We start from the raw sequence: 18,690 nt of genomic DNA, 5'->3' as shown, positions 1-18,690 counted from the left end.
CAGGAGTCTGTCCCCTAAGTACCCCCCCCCAACAGTGGTCCGGCCCCGCGCCCCGCCCCGCCCCCGCTGCGGACGGTGCCCCGGCGACTGAGGGCCTTGGCGCGGCTGCGGTACAGACCGCACGGCGACGGCGACGGCGATGGCGGCGGCTGGCGGGGGGCGGACGCGGCCTCCGGCGGCCTGCGTCTACGTGGCCCGCTTCGGCGCGCACCGGTGTGGCGGTGTGCTGCAGCTGGGCGGCCGCCGGAGCCCGGGGCTCGGGGCCACATGCAGCCGGGCGGGCGCGCCGGATGGTGGAGGGCGGCCCCCCGGCCCCGGGCCCAGGCCCCCCGCGGCCCCCTCGGACGAGCGGGCGTCGAGCGCGCAGAGCAGCCCCGCGCCGGTGGCACGTGCAGGTGGCGCGAAAGGGCGGCGGGGACAGGGGGATAGGGGGGCGGGTGGGCGCGGTGGGCTTCTCCGCCCTTGGCCTCCCCTCAGCCCTGGGTCAGGCCGCAACCCTGAGGGCGGCCAGGCCGGGCCCCAGGTCGCCCCTGCCGCGCTGGGACTGGAGGACAGCCCGAGGAGGGGCGCGAGGGGCGGGCGCTGTCGTGTGAGGCGGAGACGGACGGGGCGGACGCAGCCCCGAGGCCCGGCGTGATGCGGCCTGGCGCGCTGTGTTCCCTCGGGGCCGCTGACTTGGCGATGAGCTTAAGGGGAGCTGGCCTCTCTAAGAACGGAGGATGGCTCTCCGTGTGTTCAGTCTACGTTTGTGTCTTTCTGGAATGTGTGTATTTAAAACTTGTCCCTCTATAGGTTTTACATAATCCTGTTCAGTGTCTTCCTAGGCCTTTGGCCGTCTCCGCTGTAGTAAATGGGCCTTCCTCCTCCGTCATGTCCTCCAAATGTTTACTGTTTGTGGATGTGACGCTTCTCCATCTTTAGAAAAAGTCGACTTTGTTTAGGATTGGTTTACGTACATTTTGAGGGGTTTTGACAAGGTTATATACCCTAGTGACATACCACCACAAACAAGATGCAAAGCATTTCCATTATTCCAAAAACTCCTGCCTGCCTTTGAAAGAGGGCCCACCTGTGCTTTTTTTTTTTAAATAGCGTTATTGAGATATAATTCAGAATCCTTTCAACTCACCTATTACACAATTTAGTGTTTTTTACAGAGGTGTGCAATCATCACCACAATCAGTTTTGGAACATTTTTATTACCCCCCAAAGAAACCCTGTACCATTAGCATTCACTGTTCCCCCTTGCTCTGTCCCCTCCCCCCAACCCTAGCCCCATGCAAGCACTAAATTACTTTCTGACTCTATAGATTTGCCTATTCTAGACATTTCATATAAATGGAAGCATACAATATGTGAGCTTTCCTGGTTGGCCTCTTTCACTTAGCCTATTGATTTTTGTATGTTAATCTTAGATCCTAGTACTTCACTGAATTCTTTTATGAGTCAGTTTTATTGTTGACACATAATTTTTCAGATATACTATTATTTGTAAATAAGGATAATTTTATTTCTTTTTTACCCATTCTTATGCCTGCAATAGATTTTTTTTTTTTATTGCATTGGCTAATACCTCAAGCGCAATTATGGAATAGTAGTGGAGATTGTAGGCATCCTTGCCTTGTTTCTGACCTTAGGGGAAATGCCTCTTGTGTTCCCCATTAAATAAGGTATTGGCTTTAGCTCTAAGGCATATATATTTAAGATATTAAAAAGTATCCCTCAATTTTTATTTTATTCAGTGTTTTTATCATTAATGGGTGTTGAATTTTGCCAAAAGCTTTCTCAGATATATGGAGATAAACATTTTTCCTTAGTTTTATTAATATGGCATGTAATACAAATGGATTTCCTAATATTGAACGAACCTTGTATTCCTGAAATAAATCCTACTTGGTTATGATGTATTATTTTCTTAAAGTAGTGTTGGACTCTGCTAATAATTTGTTTAGAATTTTTGCAGTGGTATTCATGAGAGAGTGATCTGTAGTTTTTTTTCTCTTTGTACTTCATGTAGTTTAGGTATTATTAGAGTTATACTTACTTCATAAGAGGAATTAGGAACTTTTCCCTCCTTTTCAGTGCTCTGGAATAATTAATAGAACATTGGGACTACCTGGTGTTTGAAGATTTGTTGGAATTCTTCTGTGAAACCGTCTGGGCCTAGTGCTTTTTGTGGGATAATTCCTTAAAAACTTTCTATATATCTCCCATGGAAATTGGTCTCTTTAAGCTTTCTAACTCTAATGGGTCAATTTTGCTCATCTGTATTTCCCTAGGAAATTATTTGTTCCATCCAGGTTTCCAAATTTATTTGTATAAAGGTCTGCAAAGTAGTGTCTTATGGTTTTGGAAAATTTCTTGTGTTTCAATGGTTATGTCCCTCTTGTCATTTCTTTTTGTGTATGTATGTGCTGTCTCCCTTTTTCTTGATAAAGTTAGCCAGTGTTTTGTCCATTTTGTTAAAAAACAGGATTTTGATTTATTAATGAGATATTTTGTTTTTCTAGTCTCTTACTCATTAATAAATAAAAATAAATAGTAAAGATAAAACTTTATAATTTCTTACATATGCTTTCTTTGTTCTTTTTATACTTTTTTTTGAGCAGGGAATTTTATTTATTTATTTTGATTCTTCCTTTTATTGATAAAAGTGTTTAGTGGATAGAAAGATGCATAAGGCACACGTGGCCATTGCCCTCCAGAAGGTCACAGCTTAGTGGAGGAAATGCATTATAAACACATGGAATAAAAGTGTACTAAGTGCTGTGAACAAGGTGTTCCTGGAGCCAGTGCTGTGTGTGTTTGAAGGAAGTCTGTAGAGAAGAGGTGATGGGAAGCTTTCTGGAAGAGCAGGTAGAAATTTGCCTGCCAGGTGTGTGTGTGTGTGTGCATGTGCATGCACACAGTGTGTCAAAGCCAGATAGAACAGCATGTGCAAAGGCTGAGAGGGTAGGAACAAGGTGTTTTGTGTAGTTAGAAGTATGATGTGTATCTGAAGTTGAGAAGAAAGGAGACTGTAGAGGTTCACTGGGGCAAGATGTGGTTTCTGGCATTTGTTTACTCTATTGCTGGCCTTTTAGGGACTCACCTTTCAAATCAGAAAAGGAAGGAGATTTTCTAGGCACTTCCAAGGTAATTTATCTCTAGTTTCGTTGCTTGTTTCCCCCCAGCATAGTATTAGCTATTTTGGAAACTGTTATTGTCAAATGATCAGAAATATACCAACAAATGTAGAAGTCCTCAAAGACAGCTCAGGAGACATTTATAATTGCCTCCATTCTCAGGACGGTGAATATGTGTTGACCTTGATATTTTACCTTCTCATTCTTTTTTTTTTAAAATTAGGTTTAACTCAGAAGAATTTAGCTAAAAAGTTTGATTTTCCGATACCTTTGAATGAAGCTTCCAAAATAATGAAGAAAAAGAAAAAGGTATATCATTGTAAAGGGGAATGAGCAATATCTGAATTTTAGATTAACCTCTCTAAATACAAATATGTGAAGAAACTCAAGACAGTAAAAATAGCTCCGTCTTTTGAAACATTAAATTTACTGAAATGAGAAAATACAATTGATTTAGCAGAAATGAAACCGGGTTTGGAAATATTTATTAACCATGAAGAATAGTTGTTTTAGTGTTCGAGGTATAAAACACATTTTAATCCAACTGTAACCCACTGGAAGATTTTTCAAAGCATGGAAATATATGTTCCATAGAAGAGAATAAATTCTCATAAATAGTGTAATATAAGAAGAAAATCATGGATTTCACAGAGAAGAAGAATGTATCTGTATTGGTGTCATGTTGCTCTTTTAAAGACCAGGGCTATACATTAAGTTTCTAGCAGGAAAGCGGACAAGGGTGAGCCTTTACTGCTGAATCATTTCCACCTCTGGTGGTCCAGATGTCATGGGAACTTGAGTGTTTTAAACATATTCGGCCTCAGTCGCTCTACCAATCTTGGTTTTCCACCATACATTTTATACTTCAATTTAAAGAAATTGTTGGTTGGTAATGGCACATAAAAGCATATTGTTTCTGAGCTTCAGGTTTGTTTGATTTATAATCCATGGATAGTATAGAATAGCATGTAAGGTGACTAATCCTTGCAGTGCGTGTATTTTGAGTGATCGTCTAATCTCCTCACTGTACTAAGAAATATTTCTTCCAAGAACCGCTTCCTCTTGGATGAGGAGAAAAGAGCAGTAGCTAATATTTACTTATAACTTCTGTGTGCCAGACGCTGGGGGTAAGTGCTTTACATATATTTTTCAAAATTCTAATAATCCAGTGTATGAAGTTATTCCTAGATGAGATTAAAATGCTTGCCCAATGTCAAGCAACTGGTAAGTGGCAAAGCCAGAATTTGAGCCTAGATCTATCTGTTTGCTTCCATAGTCCTCATTCTTTCTATTTTAGTATATTCGTGCTCTCTAGTAATTTTGCTTTGGTATGTCCTAGGAGAAATGTTTAATTCTTGACTAGAATAGATACGTCAAAAAATCAAATCATTGCCCAGTGGTTTAGACATAGGAATAGGAATTCACTGTTTTTGTTACCTTTCCAAACAAAACTGAATGTGTTGGAACCATTTAGGCAGGACTTTATAGAGAGTGCCTTTGAAAGGAAACTTCATCCAGGGCGGTTAATTTAAATACCACAGAGAGGAAATGCTAGGAAGTTGGGAAAAGAGACCAGAGAATTCAGTGATGATGAGAAAACAATTACAGTTACATTTTAGGTCTCTAAGTGCTAATATTGCTTTATAATAATAAACATTGACATGCAACACAGTTGAGTCACTCCCAGTTCCTTCCATCAAAATGTATTCCAGCTTCTCTACTCAGTATTCCTTAACTGTGCTTATCTTTTTAAGGTTTTAGCATGGAATAGAGTATACAAAGTCATTTCTAGAATGCTTGAAGAAAATGAAAAATATAGACTCAGGCTGAAACGCCAGCAAGTATCTAGTGAAAGTAAGTTAACACAATTTTTATTTTATTGTAGTATTTATTGTATTTTATTGTATTAAAAAAGACTGGCTTCTATAAGAGTTTAGTTACCTTGGTCCCATGAGACCCATAGTTTTCTGAATTGTCACATTCGATGTAGAGACTATAGTAACGAGGGTACCGTATTATCACTGTTCATCACAATTAAAGGTACGAACATCTTGAAGCAGTGAGTGTAGAGTAGACCACAGGTGTAGGTATGAGTGGAGGACTGCAGAAGGTGAGCCTTGACTAGAATTTACTGAGCAAAGGGCACATACTTGTCTGTTAAATCTGAATTTTTTGTGTGAGGAAGATCGGCTCTGAGCTAACATCTGTGCCACTCTTCCTCTATTTTGTATGTGGGACACCACCACACATGGCTTGATGAGTGGTATGTAGGTCCCTGCCTGGGATCCAAATCCCTGAACCCCAGGCTGCTGAAGTGGAGTGCATGAGCCCAACCACTATGCCCCTGGGCTGGCCCATAAATCTGAATTTTAATGCCAACTCTTTAATGCAGATTACAAAACTCGTGCAGATTAATGAAGAAAAACATTTTAACTACAATATGAAATTATACATTTGGTGTCACTTCATGTAGTCACTTCCTTTCCATGGATGCTGCAGTCTGATTTAATGCATTTAACAAAATCTGCCCTTGAAGTATGACCTTGATGTCATTATTTCATTCCTGGAAAACACTCATAAATTAATCATGTTCTAAAATTTCATCAGTGTTGAGTTGATATTGTGGCCAGAGCAAAATTAGATGTAATCTAGTATGTTTATTAACGTAATTGGAAGTTCTGGATTCTCAAACAATTAAGTTGGATACAATTTATGTAACTAATAATGCCCCATGAATTGATAAATAGTAGTAGTTATTTATCCCCTTCCCATGCATATCCTAACACACGTGCTGCCATGCTGAATGCTTCTGTAGGTTCTTTGGACAGTCACTTGATGACAGCTTCTATTTTGACAGTCAATAAATCTGCAGAATTTAATTTTTTAAATTTATTTTTATTATCTACTTTTTTATTTGAGGTCACATTGGTTTATAACGTTATATAAATTTCAGGTGCACATCATTATATTTTGACTTCTGTATAGACTGCATCATGTTCACCACCAAAAGTCTAGTTGCCACCCATGAACACACACATGTGCCCCTTTATTGATTTTGCCCTCCCTGCATCCCATCTCCCTCTGGTCGCCACCAATCTATTCTCTGTGTCTATGTATTTGTTTTTTTGTTTATCTTCCACATATGAGTGAATTCGTATGGTAATTATCTTTCTTCATCTGACATTTCACTTAGCATAATACCCTCAAGTTCCATCTATGTTGTTGCAGATGGCAAGATTTCATCTTTTTTATAGTTGAGTAGTATTCCATTGTATATATGTATATACCACATCTTTATCCATTCATCCATTGGGCACTTAGGTTGCTGCCAAGTCTTGGCTATTGTGAATGATGCTGCAATGACATAGGGATGCATGTATCTTTTCCAATTAGTGTTTTTGTGTTCTCTGGATAAATAACCAGAAGTGGAATACCTGGATCACATGGTATTTCTATTTTTATATTTTTGTGAAATCTCCATACTGTTTCCATCGGGGCTGCACCAGTTTGCACTCCCACCAGCAGTGTATGAGGGTTCCCTTTTTCCTACATCCTCTCCAACACTTGTTATTTCTTATCTTGTTAATTAAGGACATTCTGATGGGTGTGAGGTGATATCTCATTGTGGTTTTGATTTGCATCTCCCTAATAATTAGTGATTCTGAACATCTTTTTATGTGCCTGGTGGTCATCTGTATATCTTTGGAAAAATGTCTGTTCAGTTCCTCTCCCCATTTTTTAATTGAGTTGTTTGTTTTTCTGTTTTTGAGTTGTATGAGTTCCTTGTATGTTTTTGGTACTAACCCCTTATTGGATATATAGTTTGCAAATATTTTCTCTCAATTGGTAGGTTGCCTTTTTGTTTTGGTGATGGTTTCCTTTGCTTTGCAGAAGCTTTTTAGTTTGATATAGTCCCATTTGTTTATTTTTTATTTTGTTTCCCTTGTGTAAGGAGATATGATATTCAAAAAGATACTGCTAACACCAGTGTCAAAGAGCGTACCGCCTATGTTTTCTTCTAAGAGTTTTATGGTTTCAGGTCTTACATTGAAGTCTTTAATCCATTTTGAGTTAATTTTTATGTGTGGTGTAAGATAATGGTCTACTTTCATTCTTTTGCATGTGGCTGTCCAGTTTTCCCAACACTGTTTATGGAAGAGACTTTTCTTTCTCATTGTATGTTCTTGGCTTCTTTGTTGAAAACTAGCTATCCATAGATGTGTGGGTTTATTTCTGGCCTCTCAATTCAGTTCCATTGATCTGTGTGTCTGTTTTTCTGCCAGTACCATGCTGTTTTGATTACTCTAGCTTTGTAGTATAATTTGAAATCAGAGAGAGTGATACCTGCAGCTATGTTCTTTTTTCTTGGGATTGCCTTGGCAATTCGAGGTCTTTTGTTGTTCCATATAAATTTTAGGATTCCTTGTTCTAGTTCTGTGAAAAATTTCATTGGGATTGCATTGAATCTATAGATTGCTTCTGGTAGTATGGACATTTTAACTATGTTTATTCTTCCAGTCCATGAGCATGGAATATCTTTCCATTTCTTTATGTCTTCTTCAGTTTCTTTCAACAGTGTCTTATAGTTTTTCGTGTACAGGTCTTTCACTTCCTTGGCTAAATTTATTCCTAGGTATTTTATTCTTTTTGTTGTGGTTATAAATGGGATTGTATTGTTGATTTCTCTTTCTACTAGCTCATTGTTCATGTATAGAAATGAGACTGATTTTTGTGTATTGATTTTGTACCCTGCAACTTTACTGTATTGGTTAATTATTTCTAATAATTTTTTGGTGGATTCTTTAGGATTTTCTGTATATGGAATCATGTCATCCACAAATAGTGACAGTTTTACTTCTTCCTTTCCAATTTGTATACCTTTTATTTCTGTTTCTTGCCTAATTGCTCTGACTAGGACTTCCAATACTATGTTGAATAAGACTGGCAAGAGTGGGCATCCTTGTCCTGTTCCTGTTCTTAAAGGCATAGCTTTCACTTTCTTACTGTTGAGTATGCTGTTGGCTGTGGGTTTGTTGTATATGGCCTTTATTATGTTGAGGTGCTTTCCTTCTATATCCATTTTATTGAGAATTTTTATCATAAATGGGTGTTGAATCTTGTCAAATGCTTTCTCTGCATCTATTGAGATGGTCATGTGACTTATTCTTTATTTTGTTAATGTGGTGTATTACATTGACTGATTTGCAGATGTTGAACCACCCCTGCATCCCTGGAATAAATCCTAAAGGATCATGGTGTTTGATCCTTTTAATGTATTGTATTCAATTTGCTAGTATTTTATTGAGGATTTTTCTGTCTCTGTTCATTAGGGACATTGTCATGTAATTTTCCTTTTTTGTGTCATCCTTGTTTGATTTTGGTATCTGGGCAAGGTTGACCTTGTAATATGAGTTAGGAAGCATCCTACCTCTTCAATTATTTGGAAGAGTTTGAGAGGGATAGGTATTAAATCTTCTTTGAATGTTTGGTAGAATTCACCAGAGAAGCCATCTGGTCCTGGACTTTTGTTTTTTGGGAGGTTTTTGATTACTGTTTCAATATCTTTACTTGTGATTGGTCTATTCAAATTCTCTATTTCTTCTTGGTTCAGTTTTGGCAGGTTGTATGATTCTAAGGATTTATCCATTTCCCCTAGATTTTCCAGTTTGTTGGCATATAGCTTTTCTTGGTAGTCTCTTAATCTTTTGTATTTCGGTAGTATCTGTTGAAATTTCTCCTCTTTCATTTCTGATTTTATTTATTTGAGCCCTTTTTCTTTTTTTCTTAGTGAATCTAGCTGAGAGTTTGCCAGTTTTGTTTATATTTTCAAAGAACCAGGTCTTAGTTTCATTGATCTTTTCTATTGTCTTTTTAGCTTTTATTTCATTTATTTCCAGTCTTATTTTATTATTTCCTTCCTTGTACTGACTTTGGCTTCATTTGTTCTTCTTTTTCTAATTCTTTCAGGTGTAGCCTTAGAGTGTTTATTTGCGACTTTTCTTGTTTCTTGAGCCTGTACTGCTGTATACTTCTCTCTTAGTACTGCTTTTGGTGCATCACATAGATTTTGGTATGTTGTGTTTTCATTTTCATTTGTCTCCAGGTATTTTTTGACTTCTCCTTTGATTTCTCCATTGATCCAATAGTTGTTCAGTAGCATATTGTTTAGTCTTTATATATTTATGACTTTTCCAGCTTTCTTCCTATGGTTGATTTCTAGTTTCATACCATTGTGCTCAGAAAAGATGCTTGATATGATTTCAGTCTTCTTAAATTATTGAGACTTGTTTTGTTTCCCAACATATAGTCTGTCTTTGAGAATGTTCCATGTGCACTTGAGAAGAATGTTTATTCCTCTGCTTTTGGATGGAATGTCCTATATATATCTATTAAGTCCTTCTGGTCTAGGTTTTCATTTAAGGCCAATGTTTTCTTGTTGATTCTCTTTCTGGATGGTCTATCCAGTGATGTTAGTGGGGTGTTAAAGTGCCCTAGTATTACTGTGTTGCTGTCAACTTCTCCTTTTAGGTCTGTTAATAGTTGCTTTGTATACTTTGATTCTCTTATGTTAGGTGCATATGTATTAATAAATGTTATGTCTTCTTAGTGGAATGCCCCCTTTATCATTACACGATGTCCATCTTTGTCTCTTGTTATTTTTTTTGGCTTGAAATCTATTTTGTCTGATATAAGTACAACTACACCCACTTTCTTTTGGTTGCCATTTTCTTGGACTATCATCTTCCATTCCTTCACTCTGAGCCTGTGTTTGTCATTAGAGCTGAGATAGGTCTCCTGGAGGCAGCATATTATTGGGTCTTGTTTTTTAATCTATCCAGCTGCTCTGTGGATTTTGATTGGTGAATTCAATCCATTTACATTTAGGGTGATTATAGATGTACGAGGGCTTCATATTTCCATTTTATCTTGTGTTTTCTTCTTGTTCTATATTTCCATTGTTTCTTTTTCATTGTGTTTCTGTCTGCCATTTCAGTCTTCGTTTTCTGTGATGTGTTTCTCAGTTTCCTCATTTTTTATGTTTTGTGACTTTACTCTGAATTTTTGTTTCATGGTCACCATGAAGTTTGTATAAAAGGTCTAATAGGTGAGGTAGTCCTTTTTCTGATGATAGCATCTTGTCTCCATTTGCCTGTACAGGTTCTGTCCTTTTCCTCTTCCCCTTCTACGTTTTTGTTGTCACAAAGTATCCCTTTTTGTATTGTGAGTTTGTTATCAAATCAAAGTGCTTATAGTTGTTTTTAATGCTTTCTTTCCCTTTAGCCTTTATGTTATAATTAAGTGTTGACTAACCTATTCTGATATAGTGTTGCAATTTTCTGATTCTGTCTATTTATTACCTTACTCAAAGCGTTATATACCTTTGCCTTTTTGTTTCAGATAAGAGGGCTCCTTTCAACATTTCTTATGAGGCAGTTCTAGTGGAAGAACTCCCTCAGCTTTTATTTGTCCAGCAAAGCCTTTATTTCTCCTTATCTGAAGGATAACTTTGCTGGATAGAGTGTTCTTGCCTGACAGCTTTTATCTTTTAGTATTTTGAATATATCATTCCATTCTCTCCTAGCCTATAGAGTTTCTGCTGAGAAAGCTGCTGATAGCCTAATGGGGGTTCCTTTGGGAGTTATTTTCTTCTCTCTGGCCACCCTTAATATTTTTTTCTTTGTCATTGACTTATGACAGTTTTAATATAATGTTCCTTGCAGAGGGTCTTTTGCATTGAGATAATTAGGTGGTTTGGTAGCCTCATGTACTTATGTATCCAGTTCTTACCCCAGGTTTAGGAAGTTCTCAGCTAGTATTTCTTTTTTCTTTCCTTTCTTTCTTTTTTTTGGTGAGGAAGATTGTGTTCTTCAGCTCCAGAATTTGTGGGGCTTTTTTTAGAGTTTCAGTCCCTTTGGTGAAATACTCTTTCTGTTCATTAATTTTACTCTTGAACTTATTGAACTGTCTTTCTGAATTTTCTTGTAACTCACTGAGTTTCTTCATGACAGCTCTTTTGAATTCTCTGTTAGTTAGATTGCAATCTTCCGTAGTTTCAAGTTTGGTTTCTAGAGAGTTGTCATTTTCTTTTTGTGCTACTGTATTACTGTAGTGCTTCATGGTACTTCATGAGTTGTTTCTCTGCTAGCACATTTGTGGTAGAAAACACTTTTCTTACTTGAGTAAGGCTCTGTTTACTTTGATTCTGAGCTGCTTCACGTTGTATTTGAGAGCCTACACTTTTCCCCCTTCTCTGCATCTTCCAGAAGCATTGTCAGTGCCTCGTTGTGCTGCTGTGCCTCTGAGGCTGCTGGTGCCTTGTTGCTTATGATGTCACTGCAGTCATGGATGTCACCACTGGCATCACTGGACTGCCAGCACCTCTGCTGCTTCTGGGGTTGCCTGTATCATGGGTTACCCCACTATGGTGGTCGGGGGAGGAGGAATGGGGCAGCAGCCAGGGTTACAGGCACCTCTGCCACATCCAAGTTTTAGGATCTGCAGGTGCTACTTCTGTGCGTGGGGGGTTGAAGTTGTGGGCACTTGTGCAGCTGGGGGGACCAGGATCATGGGCTGCACTCTTGCTGTTACCTGGCTCTCTGTGGGCTCTGCCTGGGCTTGGGTGCTGCTGTTGCATGTGCCACCTGTGCTGCTTCTCCAAGGTTATCTAGGGCTGCTGGCAACGTTGCTGCCAGGGACACTGCTCCTAGGTGGACTGGGGTTGTGGGTGACACCACTACCACCATGGGGGTAGAGGTACCTGGGTCACAAATGCCGCTGGAGCTCCTGAAGCCTCTGCTCTCTTGCACCTGTGCAGTTTCTGGAACATCAGGTCATGGGCACTGCCTCTGCTGCTGGGGGTCTTGGGGTCTTGGATGCAGCCCTTGCTGCTGGAATGGCCAGTGTTGGAAGCGCCACCGCTGGTCAATGGGGAGGGATCTGGGTGAGGGGCACCACTGTATTTCCTGAAGCCTCAGGTTGCAAGTACCACCCACCGCTGCTGGGGGAGGGAGAGGGACAGGGACTGCGCCACAAGTGCCGCTGTGGCTCTTGCAGCCTCTGTTCTCTAGTGCTACCGTGCTTCTTAGAACCTCATGTCACGGGCATTGCCACCATTGTGGAGAGTATCTGTGTCTTGGCCACAGCCTCAGCTGCTGGAGGATCAGTGTTGGAGATGCCGCCTCTGGGCAAGGGGGAGGGGCCTGGGTCACACGTATTATTATGGTTCCCAGAGCTTCTGGTCATAAGCCTGCAATGATTCCTGGCACCTCCAGGAACGTGGGCTGCCTGGACTCCTGGGTGTTACCTCAGTTCCTGGAGCCTCTGGTCTCGGGAACTGCTGCTGCTGCTCCCATGCTTACACCACCTCTAAGAGGTCCAGTCCACCCACCTCAGATGCATAGATGTATGGATCTCTCAGGCATTCGTGTGTGCTGTGCAGGGAGTCCTTTGTTGGTCCATGTATGTCCTACTGGTTATAACTGAGAGGTGGAAGACAAAGGGAACAACTCCACCATGATGCTGATGTCAACCATTGTAGAATTTAATTTTGTGAAGAATATTTTCATAAGATAATAATTAGAGCAGAGTACCATTCTGTAAGCAATGTAATACTGGGAACTCATTACCGTTCATATCATATTGCATCAATAATAGCATAAATTACTTGCAATAATGGCATATAAAGCAATGTTCACATTAGTGATACTCTACTTTTCATATTCAGTGAAGAAGGAAAATGAGGCAGGAGAGGGGATTAGGAAGGAAAAAGTAGTCAGTAGTTTTTGAGTGAAAATGATGTTTGAATAGGCAGAGCAATGTGCAAAACACCTGGACATTGTTCTTACTGTTAATCCAGCTCCAATTACTTTAATAAACATACCAGATTACACCTAATTTTGCTCTGGCCATAACTTGAACTTTTCAGGTTCTCTTGTGCCTCAGCAAGAGGCCTTCTACTAAACATCAAGCAGTCTTGTAAGGATTATTTAACATCTTAAAATAATGTGCAGAGTTGTCCAGAAATAACGTCTTAAAAACATAAGGTAGCCTTGTATTTCATTATTTTGTAATACAATTTTAAACCAGATTACAAAAACTAATACTTTTGTTTTAAAAATGTATTATAACTCTTATGCCTTAATATGTATTTATTAATGGGAAAATCAGTGCTAGACGCCAACTTGAATTTTCCTTATATTTTATCTTCCTCCTAGACTCAGATCACACAGGATGAATCTTCTTATCTTCTGGTGAGAACCCATTTAGATAACAGTTATAGACTTCTTTCCTTCCTTTTACGTCCTACCTTCTCCAACCTTTAGTATATGTCCATTGTTAATTCTAGCCTGTTCCTTCCTAAACCTAGTATTTGGCCATAGGAGGTACTCATCAAATATTTGTTGAAATTTGATAAACGTCGTTGGGACCCTATCTTCACCATGCTGTTGAAACTACTCTCTCCATGCTCCATGCTTTGTTGTTCTTCATACCTCTGCTTAGTTCTCTTTCTCTTTGAACATGCTGTCACCGTTAATATTATCTTACTACCTCTCCTTCAAAGTTTTCTTCTTTCTTAGTGTTCTGGAGGCTACGTCATGGTTCTCTTTCTGTGTTTCTGACCATATTTTCTGTGTATTTTTTATTTGTCCCTTTTGCTACCACCTAATAACAGATGCTTCCCTAGGAGTAATTGTTGGTCCTACTCTCTCTTTACATTTTTACTCTGAGGTAGCTCACCCATTTTCTGGTCATGTACGTCTGAATTTCTTTAGGCTATTCCAGTTACTTTTAAATGCCACATGTTTTAAACTGAGCATATCATCTTTCCCCCTTCCTTTTCAATTGTTCCCTGGTTGACTAATCATCTGGGCTCATTAACTTCTTAGGGAGAGATTACATCCAGTTTGGTGGGGTTTGGAAAGTAATAGTAAAGGTAGTAAGTTGGGCCTTGGAAAAGAGACATTAGATTTGTATAAGTGAGAATGTGGGGGAGGGGAGTATATTTTAGACACGGACATGAGCAAGTTCATGGAGTCCAAGAAAACGTTCTGGAATGTACAGTGTGATTAAAGTGTGTTTAAGATAGTCACAGTGAAGAGAGTTATAAAAATAATACTGAGACTGTATTTCAAAGGGTCTCATTTGAATGCTGGGCTAAGGCAGTGTTCAGTTGGCAATGAATAAACATGAGACATTTTCTTAACCTTTTATTCTTTTTTCTTTTTGAAGAAGAAGATTAACCCTGAGCTAACATCTACCACCAATCCTCCTCTTTTTTGCTGAGGAAGACTGGCCCTGAGCTAACATCCATGCCCATCTTCCTCTGTTTTTTATGTGGGACGTCTGCCACATCATGGCCTGACAAGTGGTGCTTAGGTCCGCAGCCAGGATGCGAACTGGCGAACCCCAGGCCACTGAAGTGGAATGTGGGAACTTAACCACTGTGCGACCGGGCTGGACCCCAACCTTTTAATCTTACTGGTTTCAAATGTACAGAAAAGTTGTAAGAATAATACAAAGAACTCCAGAATACCCTTTACTTGGGTTCACAGATTTTTAACATCTTTCCACATTTGCTTTAGCATTCTTATACTCTGTCTCTGTGTATGTGTATATATGTGTGTGTATAAAGTATTACCTCTTAATACTTGTATGTGTATCCTAAGAACAAGGATATTTTTTATGAACCACACTGTGGTTATAAAATTCAGGAAATTTAACATTGATATAAAACTTTTATATAACCTATAGTCTATATTCCGATTTTTTCCAATTGTCCCAATAAAGTCTTTCATGGGATATTTTTCCTGGTACCAGGTCCAGTCCAAGATCATGTATTGCATTTAGTTGTGATGCCTCTTTAGTTTTTAATCTGTAACAGTTCTTCAGCCTTTCTTTGTCTTTCATGATATTAACATTTTTGAAGAATACAGGCCAGTTATTTTTCAGACTTTGGACTTGCTGATGCCTTCTCATGATTTGATTCATATTTTGCATTTTTGGCTGGAACATTATCTAGGTAATGTTGCTTCTTTCTCAGAGTATCACATCTGGAGTCTGTGATCTTCATTTATCCCTTATTGATGATAACTTTGATCTATTGGCTAAGTGGTTATCCATTTCTCTACTATATATAATTACTATATTTCCTTTTGTCACTAATAAGTATTTTATGGAAAGATAATAAGAGATATGCAAATATCTTGTACATCATCAGTACAGAACATTTTAAAGCAGTAGCTCAGATCTGCATTTTAGAAAGAATCTGATGTCATTTTGTGAAAGCTTTGGAATGGGGGCAAGATAGGAGATGAAAAAGAAAATCTGAGGATTATAATAGCAGTCCAAGTGAAAAGTGAAATGCACTTAAATGAGAATGGCAGAGGGGCAGAGAGGAGACAAGTGATCAGCTATAAGGGATAAGAGAGATGATACTGAGTTTTGAGAAGGAGTAGATAAGAAAGAAGGAAGTCGAAAGAAGGAACTGGTTTTGTGACGGTACTGAGTTTTATTTTGGCATGTTGAACTTTAGGTGATAGTGAGGTACCCAGGTGAAAATTCCAAGCAAGCGATTAGAAGTGCTGTATGGGTGCTAGTGTAATATCCATACTGCATAAAGGTCGTATGTAGTGTTAGCAGTAGATGCAGATGGAAACCTCAATGTGAGGATGGAGGCAGAGGAGAGGACTGAGAACAGTATGTGAGGCAACGTCCAGGACGAAGAGGAATCTCAGTTTCAAAGAGGGGTTCTAGGGCTCAATCAGGAGTAACGAGAGAGATGGTTGTGGGTCTGAGGGGGATACTGATGAAGCTTGCAGGAGATCAAGGGAGCAGCAGTCTACAGGAGGGCAATGACCTTGTTCAGTGAGAGTGCAGGGGGACACAAAGCAGGAGTGTAGAAATGCGTCCACTAGGAACATTTTAAGAGTCAGTCCAACACCTAGAAGTAAAGCAGAAGCTCGAAGTGATGACAGCCTCCAAGCAATGACCTTACTTGTGAGCAGCTCAGGTGGCTTGGAAAGGCCTGGGATATTGTGCTTCTGTGACGTAGTTGCTGTAAACGGGGCTGTTGAAGTCACCAAGGGTATTGGCAGGAGTTGGAGTGGAGAAGAAAAATATGAGCTACATATTGAGTCCATCGGAAACTTTTTATGGTCAACTAGAGAAAGTGAAAGTTATCAAAACAGTAAATATAGAGAGTAGCTGTTACTTTGCAGTCTTAGAAACGTTAAGATTTTTCAGTGACTGCTGATTATGACATTTTACATTAACAAGATTCAATTTTGTCGTCTTTTATTTAGGATCAACCCATCTTTGGATCTGTTTACCAAAGAAGATTATGAAGAGTTTAAAGATGGAACTTTAAATTGAATCATAATTATTTGTTCATTTTGGTGTGTTTTGTTGGAATTGGAACTTTAATAGTTGAATAGAAAAACTACTTTCTTTATAAATTAATAGTATTTCTTTGCAAGTTAATAAAAATTTTAGTAAAATATTATCATATGCATACAAGCATTATTTTAAGAATTAATACATATTCCATATTCTTTTAAATTACTCTTATACATAAAATTTAAATTAGCATATCAATACAATTGCATTCATTTAAATTGCCAACTTTTTCCTTTTATTAATGAGTCTGCAACTGCTGCTTTATTCATCTCTTCATTTAATGTGACTTTTAAATTAAACTTGGATTTATTTAAATTATTTTTGGCTTCCTCACTTTTTCTAAATTTCTCAATTATTTCATGATAAAAGCCTACAATTTACATAGCAACAATTATTTGGGATGTTAGAACGAATGGTTATTTGAGCCGTCTTTTCATCCTAAGGAAAGTTAGTAAATTTATGCAAATTCTATATTATAATGTGGAGTATTTTAGCAAAATTTTGGGGCAAAGATCAGAGGAGACATTCTTCTCCTTTCCAGTCTCCTAATTAATAGATGCATTATTTTTAATTCAATGAATGAGAAGTTTAGAACTCTGTAAATAATTTAGAAGTGTTTTCCAGTGAATTCCATAATTTTCGATTCAATATTGAGTAATAATCAACTATTACTTACACCACTTTTCCTGCTTTTTGCGATACAGTCTGTCTCCCTAAATTATATCCAAAGCTTAGATGGAACTGAAACCTCAGGAAAGAAACGTAAAAAGAGGTGTGCCACTGATAAGGTCTATGTACGCTTCTTACTTCTTCCCCTTCACGGGGCAGGCCTTCTCTTTTCTGTCCCGGATCATAATAGTGATGACTTCCATTCTTTTTGGGGCATTGAGAGGATGGGCTTCCTCATTTCTCTTACAATGGCAATACAAAGTGGCAATATTACAAAATTCTCATGAAAGAGTATAAAATGTATGCACTATAAAATAATTCATAATTTTGTTTCTTTCTCTAGTTATAAGTTAATTACTTCAGGAGACTAGAACAGCCTAGGATTTGTGGTAACATGTTCTTCTAGTGACTTTTTACCAAATCTACCTGTTTCCAGTTGAAGGACACATTACCTGGGCAAACGGCTTAGGCCTTGCCTGCCGTGCAGTCAGTGTCCAAAGGTCCCCTGGCATGGAGGGTCATGCAATCTTTTTGGAGCGTGTTGGGTAAATTTTCAGGCTGCTGAATTCTTGGGTTCAAGAAATTGAACCAAAACTAAATTTGAATTTTAGCTTATACCACTTAAATCTGTATAAATTGAGACATTTACTTGTTTAAAAGGTAATTTACGCTGCATAAAGTTTTGTGGTGAATGTGAATGAGGATTTTAGGTTCACTTCAATGTAGGTTGATATTTTTATGACATATGGCTTGACATAGCAAAGTAGTATTTTAATTTAACACGTATGTCAATATTTATTAGATTTAAAATATGAGTCTAATTCTAGATACAAACTTAGTCTGTCTCACTGTTCAAGAACCACGGAGTAATGAAGACTCCTACTGAAATGAGTATTCTAGATATTTGCTCTAAAATTTTTAATTGTTATTTAATAAATTCTGGTATTAAATCTCTGTTTTGTTAAATAGAATATAGTAAATATAATATGACTTTGCTGACACATCACTGAATACCAGCTATGGTACTGTGATTTATTTTTGGTTCTTTAATTCCAGAAGTGGCTAATGACCCCCACATTAAATGACTCAGACAACTATGAGATCCTGCCTTCTTTTTATCTCCAGCCCGGACTGTCGTTTATCTGGTCTCCATGAGTGGGAATACTCACTCGCCAGATATGTACCTGACTCTTCCTTTCCTCTCTTAGACCAAAGGTGGTTTATTTTAGCCCAGTAGTCTAGTATTTGCAGCTCCTGTTTTGGGTGCCAGAGTGGGTGTTTGATGCTTAGCTGTGCAGGGCGGAGATGGAAGAGATCTTCTAGTGGTGCAGATTAAGGATTAGGGTGAGTGCAGAACAGAGGACAAATATGGCAATGCTTCAAAATGTCGTTCAGCCATTTATTCCAGGTCTCTGACAGGTTTCAGGTGAACTTTGCAATTATGAGGAAAAACCAATGGGAACTTTTAGCAAAGGAACTAACTAAAACCTAGGATATTTTC

At 38.7% G+C, this 18,690-nt stretch overlaps 1 protein-coding gene across 1 annotated transcript; it reads left to right on the top strand.

Annotated features, from left to right (window-relative positions):
- Positions 1-139: 139 nt before the first annotated feature.
- C9H5orf47 (chromosome 9 C5orf47 homolog) lies at positions 140-16,762 on the top strand. The gene is made up of 5 exons (XM_070518183.1): positions 140-589; positions 3,084-3,434; positions 4,880-4,979; positions 13,340-13,375; positions 16,427-16,762. Exons 1-4 carry the CDS (start codon positions 140-142, stop codon positions 13,357-13,359), a joined length of 921 nt encoding a protein of 306 aa, XP_070374284.1. The 3' UTR covers positions 13,360-13,375; positions 16,427-16,762.
- The last annotated feature ends 1,928 nt before the right edge of the window (positions 16,763-18,690 follow it).

The sequence above is a fragment of the Equus asinus genome, chromosome 9, assembly GCF_041296235.1.
Source record: "Equus asinus isolate D_3611 breed Donkey chromosome 9, EquAss-T2T_v2, whole genome shotgun sequence".
In the NCBI taxonomy this organism is placed as follows: domain Eukaryota; kingdom Metazoa; phylum Chordata; class Mammalia; order Perissodactyla; family Equidae; genus Equus; species Equus asinus.
Note: the sequence above shows the minus strand (reverse complement) of the source record. Positions and strands in the feature narration are given on the sequence as shown.